General features: G+C 42.5%; 2 protein-coding genes across 4 annotated transcripts in view; one reads left to right on the forward strand and one right to left on the reverse strand.

Annotated features, from left to right (window-relative positions):
• The window catches only part of EXTL2 (exostosin like glycosyltransferase 2), a 29,239-nt gene extending 14,965 nt beyond the window's left edge, over nt 1-14,274 (reverse strand). The window contains exons 1-2 of one of the 3 annotated variants that reach the window (XM_026671785.2): nt 14,154-14,274; nt 8,082-8,148 (exon numbers count right to left, since the gene is read on the reverse strand). In XM_026671785.2, the coding sequence (XP_026527570.1) occupies nt 8,082-8,086 (5 nt within the window). In that variant the 5' untranslated portion in view covers nt 8,087-8,148; nt 14,154-14,274. Of the gene's footprint in view, nt 1-8,081; nt 8,149-9,755; nt 9,992-13,755; nt 13,930-14,153 lie in introns of those variants that run through there. The other 2 variants (XM_026671783.2, XM_026671789.2) reach the window with 2 other exon arrangements.
• The window catches only part of SLC30A7 (solute carrier family 30 member 7), a 33,368-nt gene continuing 32,431 nt past the window's right edge, over nt 13,953-14,889 (forward strand). Inside the window, exon 1 of the mRNA XM_026671777.2 lies at nt 13,953-14,196. Coding sequence (XP_026527562.1) covers nt 14,117-14,196 — 80 coding nt within the window. The 5' untranslated portion in view covers nt 13,953-14,116. The remainder of the gene's footprint in view (nt 14,197-14,889) is intronic.

Raw genomic sequence — 14,889 nt, forward strand, 5'->3', positions numbered from 1 at the left:
TTATTTTAATAAAATGCTTTTGGAGTAAAAATCTATCTAAAGATAATGTTCTACTTAAGATACATTAATACTTTAGTTTATTCAGCATGAAATGGAGCTTAGGTATGTAGAATAAGGCTGTATATTCTGCAAAATTTAAAACTCATTCAATGAATCCAAGCTCTGCAAGCTAAATAGGAAACCTTCATTTTGTTTGCAAATAATAATATTAAATTTTTTAACTACCAGCAAAAATGAGTCCTTACATTTAAAGAGTACCTGTCATTTCAGATCCATCATGGCAGTATCTGTTAGCGGGCATCCACTCACCTGTTGCCCGCCACGTCCTTCACCTTGTTGTGTCACTGCCGCATCACCAACTGTCCCATTAAAGTGAATGGGACTTTAGAGTCAACAGCGGGTCAGAGGAGAAGCCGCTGCAGGACAGAGATGACAGTTGCTCTTTAAAAATTATGATTTAAATCGAATTGATTTAAATCAAGCCTTTTTACTAGTGATTTAAATTGTGATTTAAATTGACTTGATTTAAATCAAATCTACCCAGGTCAGTTTCTGGCAAAAATGTCGCAAAGAGCACAAAGAGGCAGTACAAATAAATGTAAATCCAGGCTGGTTGCCAAGCACTCAAAATGTGATAATGTACCAGGGCATAATTCCCATTTTCTGGGTCCCTTGTAACATTGAATGGTCACTAAGCAACCAATCGTAAGTTGACGACTATCTGTACATCATTCAGTCTATTATTTCAGAACAGGCATTCTTGATATCAATGAGGAAATAACACAAAACTGGCAAAGGGCCAGTGCTAGAAAAACTAGCCTTTGGCACATAATACTTTAAGTAATAGGTACACTTTTATGTCCCAAACCATTGGTATTACTTCATCAAGGAGAGTTATTCAAGGAAGATGTAAGAATTTATATTTAGATAGCTTACTGATGAAGGTCCAAGGTGATTCAAGAGTACATAATGGGTGCATATGAATTAACAGATACATAATACTTTCATCTGAACAAATATGTGCTGAGTGAGGAATAGCAGGATGCTATTTTCAGAGCAGGAACAACTTACATAAAATTATATGCAAAAAAGATTTATGCGACAATACACTGCAACATTTGGGGGGAGATGTATGCATAATTATAGAATGTTATAATCTAGATTAAATAATAGTGGGACTAACATCGAAAAGGGACTGCTCAGGGTTCAGGTGCTCACTTCAAATCAAAGGAGAAGTTTAAAAGAAATTTTGAGGTAATCTAATAATTAGATTATCAGATTAGGCAAAAAGAGATCTAGATTCAAACCCTCACTTGAGCTATGATGCTTATTTGGTTACTTTTGCTGAAGCCCCATCTCTACCAACATCTGTGATGGAGAGCTAATGCATGCTGCTTTGAACCACATCAAGATGGTATATAGATATAATAAATGAAGTCCAATGAATAAAGCAAGGCCTCCATCAAACAGCAAGAAAACAGGCTGAGGATGGGACAGTTAAAGAGCAAAATCCAGACAAATGAAAAGCTAAACCAAAAAGAAAATGGAGAGAAAATGCTCGTGTTCATAAGCAGAGATAGACAGTGCTGTTGAGGTAGGAACCACTTAGAATTCTGAAAGCAACCAGTAGGTGTTCTTACAAAATGCCTACCATGGTTTACTGATTGCAAAACATCCGTTCATCAGATGGTGAACTGCTTTTTACCATCACAGTGGGATTCTTACTGTGGCTAAAGAAGTCTTATAGAAGGAACTGGTGATCTGCACAATGCCAGCTTCTGTACTGTTGTTAGAAACATGTTTTGCTTTTATCAATGTAAAATGTAATACAAGGGAGGAAAGGAGGGAGGAAGCCAAAGTTGTTAAAAAGAAAACAAAAGCAATCTAGAAAGAAAGGAAAACAAATATAAAGGTAAAGGTTTTCCCTTTCTGGTCGTGTCCAACTCTAGGGGTGGTGCTCATCTCCGTTACTAATTGGAGTGTTGTCCAAAAACATTTCTATTGTCACATGCCAGCATGACTATATGCCGAGGCTGAAGTGGTATCTATTTATCTACTCGCATTTGCATGCTTTCAACATGCTAGGTGGCCAGGTGAATAAAAATATACAAAGCATATAATATTCATGGATATTCTATCTCTCAGCCCATAATGTCAAGCTTGGGCAACAAGCCAATCAGTCAATTCCTATCCAAACCAATGAATCAATATTAGGTTGAAAGCCAATTTGGTCTAGTGATTAAGGCACCAGGCTAGAAATCAAGAGATCCTGAGTTCTAGTCCTGCCTTAGGTATGAACATTAGCTGGGTGACTTTGGGCCAGTGACTGTCTCTCAAACCACAGCATTAGATCAGGCAACAAGCTAGTTGATGAATTCCTATCACAACCACTAAATGAATACTCTGTTGTTCTGAAAAAAAAGCAGGTCCTGTACTTGCAAGAAAATGAAAATTCTACACATACATTTTAATACATGGTAGCTATATTTCATTATAATAGCTAACCTAGTAAATAATTCATCTGTATATTGCTAATAAAATCTCTACAAACCATAGAGTTGTTTTAGTATTTTAGCTGTAAGTCAAGCATATAGACAATCCATTTTTTTTCTTCTAGTGTCAACTTCCATACAAAGGAATATCATTCAGAAAAATACAAACATTTGAGAATATTAAATCTTGTTTCACAATTATACTGTACATGTAATAACCTTTTCCCAAAAATAGCAATTATAAAATATTGGATGAAGTTTTTTTTTAATAAGCAGAACAAAGTTCCTAAATAAGATGTTTAATTTCTAAAAAATAAGACATAATTTAAGATCTATTGAAGCGTTTGATATTCAAATTAACACTTCTTTTCATTGTCTATGTAAAACAGGAAAGTCTAATTTCTTACTGCATTGCATGTCAAATTGAGTCATTGCCATTATATCAGCAGTGCTAGAGGGTAAGTACTGCAAAATGCCACATGTTGAAAGGCTTTGTACGGTGGGGGCACTGAATCACTATAGATCTTAATCAATAATGATACCATGAGTATCTTCACTGAATCCCCTACTGCAGTGGTCCCCAACCTTTTTTGTACCAGGGACCAGTTTCAAGCACAAACACTTTTTCAAGGACCGGGGGAATCGAGTTTGGTGGTTTGCTTGCAGACGTTTCATTACCTGACTAGGTAACATCTGATGTTGTTACCTAGTCGGGTAATAAACGTCTGCCAGCAAACCACCAAGTTCAGGGAGCGCCTCGGCCCTGCCTCCCTCAGCCCCATCCCTCAGGTGTCTCCCTCCCTCCCTCAGGTGTCTGCCTCGTTCCTCTCTCAGTCGCTCTCTCGCTCCTCCACCAGCCCAGGAAGAAACTGCTTCAAAGAAGCCGGGGGGATGGGGGGTGGCTTTTCCTGTCGCCGTAGCTCCTCCGAAGCGCCCGTTTACCCCCACCCCGCCCGCCCGCGCGCGCTTCAATTCAGTGCTCCGTTCTGCCTGCCTGCCTGCCTGCCTGCCTTCGTTTCGGAGCAGCGGCTGATAAAAAGAGGCGAATAGTTATTATTCTCAGCCGAAGCTGCTCCCAAACGAAGGCAGGCAGGCAGGCAGAACGGAGCACTGAATTGAAGCGCGGGCGGGCGGGGTGGGGGTAAACGGGCGCTTCGGAGGAGCTGCGGCGACAGGAAAAGCCACCCCCGGCTTCTTTGAAGCAGTTTCTTCCTGGGCTGGTGGAGCAGCGAGAGAGCGACTGAGAGAGGAACGAGGCGGGAGGAAACCGAAGCTGCTGAGCCAGAGAGCAGGACAGGCTTCGGTTGCTTCCTCCCTCCCCTTCTTTCATTTGTGTCCTTGATCCCCGATCCCAGCAGCATTCACCAAAGGCGAAGAAAGCCGACATTTTTTTTAATTTTTTTTTCTTTGCGGCCCAGTACAGAGTGCTCCACAGACCGGTACCGGTCCGCGGCCCGGTGGTTGAGGACCCCTGCCCTACTGTACCCACATATGCTTTTGCCCACTTAGTCTGTTCCACCTCCTGCTAGGCTGAAACTTTTGACAATCAGCTTTTGTGCTCAGGATCTGTCAATGATAACAACGGTACAAATCACCATCAACAATCCCCAGGAATCCCTGCAACTCTAATCTTCACATTACATTTTCAGTAAACCTGGGCACAGACTAGCTACATCTTCACAATCTCTGTATTCATTGGGACAAGATTAGTTTTTCAGTTTTATTCTAGTGGAGAGCTAAGACTTACTGATGAATTCAGGAATGAAGTTTGACAACAATAACAAGGAATAAAGCTCGTAACAGTGCAGTAATGTAGGACAACATTGGATGGATTTCAAGCTTACAATGCAATGCAACAATTTAGACAAAAGGGACACTGTTCACTTAAGGCAAAGGACAGATACAAGTTCATTTTTACTTTGTATAAAAATTGAAACTGCAGTCTTTTCTCTAAAAGAAAACCAACTTTGATTCCTTAAGTCTTTCCTTCTCTAAGCCTCATTTGGAAGAAAAAAGAGAGGATGTTTTTATGTTGGTATTAAAACAATAATTTAGTATATCCCAATCTACTTCTTCACTTCACAACTGCAATATGAGAACAGACACTTCGCTGAGTGATATTTAATGCTGGTTTGTACATCACTTTAGTTCTGTATCTATAATACACAGGAAGGGGGGATCTCAGTTTTGCAATAGTAAACAGTTTGAAAGGCCAAAGCATCACAACTTGTAAGAAAGGCATAAGTTATCATGAAGATGACTCAAAGGCAGTAACACCAACATCACTTACTAACAAAACATGATAAGCATGTATACACTAAGTACAACAACAAGGAGCTGTGGAATCAGTAACCCAAACTTTGGGGTAAATTTCTAGAGACATTTGAGAAACACTGGGGGAATCCTCAGACTTTCAACCACTGGATAAAGAAATATGCATTCTTGCAAAAACACAGTGACAAAATAAACAGCAGATCAGTCAGTAATCTTCCAATCAGGACCAACGACAAATTTCAAACTAACTTGACATTACAGTGCAATGCAGTGTCCTTCATTATACATGTACTACTAATAAATGGGAAACTTAATTGGGCACATGTATAATGAAGAATTCTCACAAACCCATGCCCAATGAAAAGCTCTTGTGAGCTACTGAAGATCATATTACATGTTGTGGGTATACTAGGATGGTAAGCAATCTTGGCTTCTAAAGGACGGATGATAACACATCAAAGTTACACATGAAACAAAGATACAGATTCTATAATGTGTCCAAGTTCTTTCTAACCTGGTATACTTTAGATGTGTACAATTATAACTCCCATATGTATTGATTGTTCCAGATGTTATAATCCTTTCATATCTGAAGAATGCTGGATTGGGAAGGTTGCCCATAGCAATTGTGGAAACATCTTTTAGAACAGGGGTCCCCAACCACCGGTCCGTGGAACATTTCCTACCGGGCCGCCGGTTTGCTGGGCGCCGCCATCTTGTTTGACGAGAAAGTGCTTCCGGGTGAGCTTTTCCGGTTGGAAAGTGGCGTTGGGTCCTGAAGGAATCCTCGCGCCTTAGTTTCATCAAAGGGGGCTTGAATGAAACTAAGGCGCGAGGATTCTTTCAGCACCCAAGGCAAGGCGAGCCGAGCGACCGTCCCGAGCCGAAAGCGAAGCCCATCGACAAAGGTACAAAGGAGGAATTGAAGGTGGCGGGAGAAGCGGGGGTGGCTGGCTGGCCGGTCGCTCGGCTCGCCTTGCCTTGTCATGCGTGCTGATGCTGGTACCGGGCCATGGATCATTTTGTGATGCCGGTACCGGACCGTGGCACAAAAAGGTTGGGGGCCTCTGTTTTAGAAAATGTTTTAACTTTTGCATAAGTTTATTAACTGCCGAGTTCATATAACATGGTGAATTAGATTAAAAATCTAGCAGTTCTTTGTTTCTTTAAACCTTGGCTATATATATATATATATATATATATATATATATATATATATATATATATGGTGTTCGGCTTGGTTCGGGTATTTTCCCACGTCATTGTAGTTCTTTTAAAGTTGTAGCAACGTTTGGCAGAATCTCATCTGCCATCTTCAGGCTTCTGTATTGTGTCCGTCTGTGGGTCAGACTTTTACAGTGGTTTCAGATTTAAATTTGGGGCAGCCTATTGCTGTGCCAGAATGGTTTTTCTTCATCCTGATTGGTTGGGAGTCTTGGTCTGTGTTTATTGGTCTCGGAGTTTGCTGTGTTCTGCTTGATTGGTGTCTCTAATATCTTCTGTCTGTTTTTGGCTCTTTTTGTATCTTGATTGGCTGGCAGCATTGTGTTACTTTAATGGAGGTCTTTAGTGCAGCTTGGCTTCGGGTAAATGGACGGCTATCATTAGTTAGGAAGCTGGGTTTCATCTGGGTGCCTGGTTGGGGTGTGTTTGAGCTGGAGGTATCAGGGGATCTGTTTGTGCCCAGGTGTTTGCCTGGCTTGTGGTGTGGAGATTTTTTGTTTGTGAGTGCAGGTTTCCAAATGATTGACAGCCTGGTGGAATCATCTCTTCTGTTCATGCTTTCTGGTCTTTTTTCAATCTCTATGGCTTCTCTGATGACTCTGTGGCTAGGGTTTTCCATAGTGGCCAGGGTTTTGGTGCCATTGAAGTTGATTCCACCAGGCTGTCAATCATTTGGAAACCTGCACTCACAAACAAAATCTCCACACCACAAGCCAGGCAAACACCTGGGCACAAACAGATCCCCCTGATACCTCCAGCTCAAACACACCCCAACCAGGCACCCAGATGAAACCCAGCTTCCTAACTAATGATAGCCGCCCATTTACCCAAGCCAAGCTGCACTAAAGACCTCCATTAAAGTAACACAATGCTGCCAGCCAATCAAGATACAAAAGAGCCAAAAACAGACAGAAGATATTAGAGACACCAATCAAGCAGAACACAGCAAACTCCGAGACCAATAAACACAGACCAAGACTCCCAACCAATCAGGATGAAGAAAAACCATTCTGGCACAGCAATAGGCTGCCCCAAATTTAAATCTGAAACCACTGTAAAAGTCTGACCCACAGACGGACACAATACAGAAGCCTGAAGATGGCAGATGAGATTCTGCCGAAACGTTGCTACAACTTTAAAAGAACTACAATGACGTGGGAAAATACCCGAACCAAGCCGAACACCATACATGTAAGTACCGCGAAAACTTAAGAAAAATATATATATATATATATATATATATATATATATATATATATATATATATATATATGTATGTATGTATGTATATGTATATATATATATATATATATATATATATATTGGTGGCTTAATGTGTTATCTGAACCCAGTCCATTCATATAGATTATAACTGAAGTGATAATTTAATAACTCAGTTAAGTATCAACTCCCAAATATTAAGAAATAGTACAATATAGTAGTTCAAGCGTTTGTCAGGATGGGGAAGCCAATGTTCAACTGATTGGGCCAATACCATTCTCCCTCATCTACCTGTTTCATGATCTCTTTTATCTCTTATGAAGATAAAATAAAGATATATATTGATATAAGACTTTTTCATCTAACTCTTAAGAGGAAAGACAAGAGGTAAAGCTAAGAAATAAATTTAAAACGAAGTACCACCTGCTAAAATAAATGTTCAACTTTGTGATGATTAAAGTGTTTCTGGATTAGGAGTAGAGATAACCAAGTTCTAATACTCTTTAGGCATGAGTGTGGGCTGAGTAACTTTGGGAGAATCACCCTCTCTGAGGCCTAAACGTGGGACATTTAAAAAACATCTGCCTCTGCAGCAGACAAGCATGGTGCATTATGGTTCATAATTTTCAATGAAGAGTTTATGCAGTGGATTAAGTGACTGATAATTAATATATAAATGATGTATATACCGTGGTTTATCAACTCAATCCAAATATCTCTGTATAGGAAGCCAAGTAGCAGTAACATTTCTAAATATTTAAGCATGAACAATGCTCTGTTTTTTCTCTAGGCATTAGAAACAAATAATGTTTTAATTTCTAAAATGCATGAAAAGCAATCTAGAGAGGAATCCCATTTGGTTGAACTCACCTCATTCCTGCAAAGGAAGTTTTCTTCTGTGTTTATCAGGGTTCTTGATATAGGATAAACTTTACTTCTGTTGGAAAACGAAGTAACTCAAAATTAGGTATTGTCATATTGCTTTAGGAGCTACGCTATCCTTCCCCAGTTTGATGACTCTCAATGTACCGAGATTGCAACTCCCTGAATTTCTAACTTGTATACAGGAAAAAGATAATAGGATCTAGCAAAGGCATTTGTAGGCAAAAACTTTTCCATCCAAAGTGTGCTTGTTAATGTTGTTAATATTTCTACAGTCTATCATTGCAAAGAGATGAGATTTGACATCTTTGTTTTTGTACACCTTTTTGCCAATATGTACAATCATGTCTTCATTACACGGCAACTTCTATAATGAGAGCCTTTAAATGTAAACTCACTTCCAAACAGACCACGCATTTAGTAAACAAAAACAGACAAACTGTTTTCAATTGAATGTTCTGTCTTGTTCACCAGATGTTTTTTTTTGCTGACACATCACATCTAGATCAAAGCATTTATCAGTCCTTATTTGAAGAAGGTTACCTATGACTGAGAGCCTCTCTTGCACGAAAAATGACAATATTGTTAGAGAGGATACAGATAGGAATAGGTTTTTTTGCCACTACTTTTCTGAATCATCTTCAAGCAAGGCAGTTGCTTTAGGACAAAAGTATTTATTGAAAATTGTACCTTGAGTTTTATGATACTTGTCACCCGTTTAGACCATGAACGTGTATGCTAAAAATTTTCTATTTGCAGCTTCATGTTATACAACTCTGGGAGAAAGACCCAACAATCTCAGTAGGTTTCAGTCCCAAACGTGCGTTTAGAAAACTTCAGACTGTGTGTTAAACATGACACCAATACAAAGCAGTATGGTATAAGGCGCACAATGAACATTGCCTTTCACTCCTGTACAAAAGGCAGGATATGAATCAATCAAGCATAATATAAATAGATAAGCCAAATTGTGTTTGATGAGTTCTTTTGGAGCAGCTTTCCATAACTGCCTCACTCTGGGTATTGGACTTCAAATCCCAGAATTCCCTGGATGAATCCAAGATACCTGGAGGGAATCAGCATAGGGAAGGCTTATTTCTGAATAATCATCTATGAGTTTCCCTAAAAGCTAAGGCTATTGTAGGTAAAAAAAAATGTGAGGGAAAGACTGTGGTTGCTGCAGCTAACCCTGCATCAAAGCACCTCTCTTTTTTAGGGGGCCACTCTCCTATTTTTAATACAGCTAGAGCAAAGTATTACCTTATAGGCATCTAATCCCGTAAGGAAGCTGTTTGGGATATATACAGTATAAAAGTGTTGTCAGTGACGCAGAGACCGATATACAACTCCTTCTTCTGGCATTATGAAATCTCCCGCAACACCCTACAGTTATTTATTTTTCTCGTCCCCATGCAAGTCCATAAACCAAACGCAAAACGAGATGTGAGGAGTGAGATCAAAGCAAAAGATCCAGTAGGCTATTGTTTGAATAAAAATAAAAATAATAATTTTTTTTTGGTGCCCCACAGTTTATGTCTCTTGCTCGACCACTCTGCGGAACCCCAAAATATTTCTCCTTGCCTACCACCCCGCGACCCCGGCCATGTATTGTATACGACACTGCACAGCTTCTTAACCACAATCGCAGTTTCCCCTGCTCACCTGCAACCAAGGGGAGGCCGAGGCCCGAGAGCGAGTTCGCATATCAGCAAGAGCGATCGCCTCGGGAATTAGGGAGCCGTTATCAAAAGGCGTCGCTTCCGACTCGCAAGCCGTCTAGCGCTGCACCGCACGATTCAACCGCAATTAAAAAAACATCCATCGCAACGTGAGAGGAACGCAAAAGGGGGCTGGACCCGGTCCCCGCAGTCCCTTCCTTTTTTGATTCCCTGTGCTTCCTGTTGGGAGAAAGCGCCCCTCCTCTAGGCTCCGGCGGTTGCCAATGCGATGGGGGGCAAGTCGGTAATAATAATTTTGCAAGTATAGAATATGGGATTTTCGTCCCTTTTCTCTTTTCCCCAGCTAGACTGATCCCCCCCTCCCCCAGTCGTGACGCGTGTTTGGGCGCCCCCTCCTTATTGCAGCCTCTCCTATTCTGGGAAGCCGTGGTAAGTTCATGGCAGGCAAAATTCAGAGGAGGAGTCTGGTAACATCTTTTCAGGCCAACGGATTTTATTAAAAAGAAAGCCCTTTTGATAATAATACGAAGATCTGCATTAATACAAATAGAAACAGAACGACTATGGCAAAAGAAAGCAAAGATTTAGTGATAGGTACTTTGGGTGCCATTCCCAAAAACTGGAGCAACACCCGGAACATTGCCAGCATTGACAAAAATCACTGTAAATCATTTGCAAAAGGCAGCTTTACTTGGAACAGCTTATGTCCTGCAGCCTACTTTTAACATCATCATATAACATCTGCCTATTCCAGGTCCTTGTGAAGGACTTGATAGGTGGATAAAAATGTCAAATCCAACTTAAACATCTGGCTGACTGTGTGAAAAACGATAATAATAATTTGGCACAAGTCATGAATGCAAAACATCCTCAACATCCGGCCCACTGCAAAGGCAGTCCCCTACTGTTTTTATCTTGATCTCCTTCAAAAGTAGCATTTTTTAGTTTCCCCCACAAAATCAGTTTGTGGCAATTGTTTCATGGTAAATTTAAGAGGTGAAAACCAGTAGTGGTTTAAGGTATTAGGGTTGAAATTGAAAGACCATGAGTTATAGTCCTGCCTTAGAGACAAAGCCTGTTGGGTGATTTTGGGTTCGTTGTTCTCACTCAACCCTCTGAAGGAGGCAAAATGGCAAATCCAAACATTGCCAAGAATATTGCAGGGACTAATCAGACTGCGTCTAAAAATTGGATACAACTGAAGGGAAGAAAAATATAATTAAGGGCAGGGCCTATGCTGCTGCTCCTGCCCACAACTAATTGCTGTGGACATTCCCCTTGGTTATTTGCCTTTAAGCCAAGATAATTGAACCTCTGCCATGGTGTTGAAAAGTCACCTCTCCCATGCCTTTGATTAATCTGTAAATGACAGAAAAAGGTAATGTGGAAAAGCAGGGTTTTTTAGTGCCAGTTCTCCCTCCTCCCAAAAGACCTTCTTCTGTCTAGCTGAAGAATTGTTTCCCATTGTTTCTGTTCCCACAAAAAGGTTCTGTAGTTCCGTAGAGGGGTGGTTCTATTCTGGAAAGCAAAGTGGGAGCAAGTAATCATCAGTCATTCTACAGGAGAATTATTTTGCATATGCGTGTGAATGCATAGGCTCTGCAGCCTATGGGAAAGGGTGAGAATCTAGTTTCTCCTCCTTTTCCTTATGCCTGCTTCTCATGACAAGAGGCAGGTGGGACAGGTGGCAGGAGAAATGGAGGCAGAGTGGGATGGAAAAGTGAAGGAGAGCAAATGTGAAAAATGGCTCCCTTGGTGCTGGTTATTGGTAGCAGAGGAACTGTGGATAAGTTAGCTTACTGACATCAGAGGAAGTACTGTACTCCTTACACAGCTTCTCCTCCTCCCCAGGATCTCATGGCAGAATAAAACAATTTCTCCTTTATTCCCTAAAGGTAAAGGTACCCCTCGCACATACGTGCTAGTCATTTCTGGCTCTAGGGGGCAATGCTCATCTCTGTTACAAAGCCGAAGAGACAGCATTGTCCGAAGATGTCCCCATGGTCATGTGGCTGGCATGACTAAATGCCAAAGGCGCACGGAACTCTGTTACCTTCCCACCAAAGTGGCCCCTATTTCTACTTGCATTTTTACATGCTTTCAAACTGCTAGGTTGGCAGAAGCTGGGACTAGTAACAGGAGCTCACTCCATTATGCGGCATTAGGGATTTGAACTGGCAAACTGCTGACCTTTCTGATCGACAAGCTAGCACGGGTCTAAGCTATGTTCAACATGTATCTGAACTGGCATTCTTTTATTCCTGTTACTGCACTTGATTTTTATTTTGGATTAATTATGTTAAACAACTAAACACAAAGATCGTTTTTTCTCTCATTTTCTCTCACTCTGCTGAACACCTAAATACCACGGTACTGTATTAGGTCTAAGGATCTTTACCCATGTAGTACAGCTGTATAGTTAGTTCTTGACATGACCATAATGGAGCCCCTAATTTGTTGTTAAGTGGGTTTTGTCCCATTTTACAACTTTTCTTGTCCACAGGTAAGTGAATCACTGCAGTTGATAAGTTAGTAATCTACCCTGTTTCTCCAACAATATGGCCTTCCCCAATAGGAAGTCCCAGCATGTTTTATAGGCATGAAATGAAATTAAGCCCCTCCCCCCAAATTAAGGCCTATATTAAAACATGTGAAATGGTGGGGGGGAAATGGTGGGGGGGCTTGCCGTTAGGAAGTACTTTTGTTGCACACCCGGATATGGTGCTGCCTGCGTTGACCCCAATATGAAGTGCCCCACCAACGCCGAGGTCAATATCCAAGCCATCGCTGCCCGCCCGCCCGAAGATGCAAGGGGGGGGATTAAGTCACCCCCGAAAAGACGGCCTAGCCTAGCTTTTCGAGGCTCAAAAAAAAATAAGACCCGGCCTTATTATATGAGAAACACGGTAGTTGTTAAGTGAATATGGTTTGCCCATTGAGTTTGCTTGTCAGGAGCTTACAAAAGGTAAACACATGACCTTGGGACACAGCAACTGTCATAAATATGAACCAATTGCCAAGCATCTGAATTTTGATCAGATGATTAAAGGGGTGCTGCAAAGGTCATAACTGTGAAAACAGTCATGTCACTTTTTTCAGTGCCTTTATAACTTTGAACTGTCACTAAATAAAGTGTTATAAGTCAAGGATTATCTGTATTACTATTATCCTTCTCATCATTTTTACTACATCCTCCTATTGGTATCTTATGAATATATTACTTGTTTGTATGTACACTGAGCGCTTATGCACTGGAGACAAATTCCTTGTGTGTCCAATTATACTTGGTCAATAAAGTATTCTAAAATATTCTAATTATGTGCCATCAAATCAGCATGGCCCCTTACTGTTTCTTTTGGAAAGAACCCTTGAAGTCCATAGGTTATCCTATTTCCTTACCTTGGTAAAGTAAAACTTCTTAGGCAACAATCCTAGGCCTGTTGACTTGGGAATTCATTAATGGAATTTACTTCTTTGTAGCGTGCATATCTGTAATGTCAAGCAGACGTATTCCCACTGTACTCAGCGTGGGTCACACCGAAGTGCACATGTTAAGGATTGATTGTAAAGCTGTAGTTCTTCAAGTCAATACAGGTAGTCTTCAACTTACAACCGTTCATTTAGTGACCATTCAAAGTTACAACGACACTGAAAAATGTTGACTTGTGGCCGTTTTTCATAGTTACGACCTTTGCAGCATCCCCATGGTCACACGTTCAAAATTCAGATGCTTGACAACTGGTTCATATTTATGACGGTTGCTGTATCCCAAGGTCACATGATCACCTTTTGCAACCGTCAAGCGAAGTCAGTGGGGAAGCCAGATTCACATAACAAGGTTACTAACCTATCAACTGCAGTGATTCGCTTAACAATGAAAGTGGCAAGAGAGATTGTAAACATGGGTCCAAACTCACTCAACAAATGCCTCCCTTAAGAGCAGAAATTTTGGGCTCCGTTGGGGTCCTAAGTCGAGGACTTACCTGCACACCTCCTGGGATACCACCAGTGTGTCGAAGCACAGATCGCTGGGCAGTGCATCACGCAACCGTTTGTGCAGCGTATAAATTAAACCGAGCCGACCTCATCCTTCCTCCCTTTTTTCCCGCCGCGACGTAACTTAGCCACCCCCATTCCTCCTCCTCCTCCTACTGCGCAAGCTCACTAGCGACGCTTGGCTGCCGGAAGTCGGTGCTCAAAGAGAGAGGCCGGCTTTTGCCTAGCAGGCGGGGGGTTGCCTGGCCGACTAGCGAGAGTTGGGGGGCGCCGCTGCTTTCTCGTTCCCACCCCCCACGACCCTTACGCCAGGCGAGGCCCCGGCTTTCCCCTCCGCCGTTGGGAAAGATGCTGCCTTTGTCCATCAAGGACGACGAGTACAAACCTCCCAAGCTCCATTTGCTCCGAAAGGTCTCGGGATGGTTCAGGTAGGGGCGACTTGTTTGGAGGGGACGGCGGTGTGTGTGTGTGTGTGGTGGTGCAGGGGTGGGGGGAGAGTGGAGAGACACATCGCCCGGTCTTGCGGGGGAAAAAAACCCGAGGTGCCGGGGATCTGGGAGCCCGCCCGGAGAATGGGAAGTGAACCAGGCGGCCGAGAAGAGGAGAAAATGGGGCAGCGGGATCCCCCCTCCTGCTCGGCTGGAGGCCGGGAGATTGCCGGGCTTGGACTCTGGGGGGAGGAACGGAAGGAGCCTCCTCGGGTAGGCTTGAAGGTTGAAACCGGATTCAGCTGCGGGGGAGCCGGATCTACCGGAGAGGACGGGGATCTCTCGGTTCCTCTAAAATGAATCGGCCGGCTGGGAGGGAGCCGTGTGAGGTTGCCTTCGGGCAGCATCTGTCTCCTGTTTTGGCGTGGACTCCAACTCCCATCGTCCCCCCAGCTGGCAGAAGCTGGCTCCGAACAACGTTCCTTCGGGGGCCCTAGCTTGCAGGGTGGGAATGCGGCGGAGAGAAGGGGACGGGGCGGGGGTGGTATCGGTTGCCCCAGGATGTGGTTCTACGTGGAAACCGGAGCCAAGGTGTGCGTGTGTTTGTGAATGGTGTGTGTGCGTGTGCATGTGCGGTTTGTGACTCATTAGGCCGATCAGGCGTGGGGGACGGGTCCGTCCACCTTCTCCGCC

Source organism: Notechis scutatus, chromosome 3 (genome assembly GCF_049901735.1).
Source record: "Notechis scutatus isolate UNSWTSFEM ecotype Mainland chromosome 3, rNotScu1.2, whole genome shotgun sequence".
NCBI classification, from domain to species: Eukaryota; Metazoa; Chordata; class Lepidosauria; order Squamata; family Elapidae; genus Notechis; species Notechis scutatus.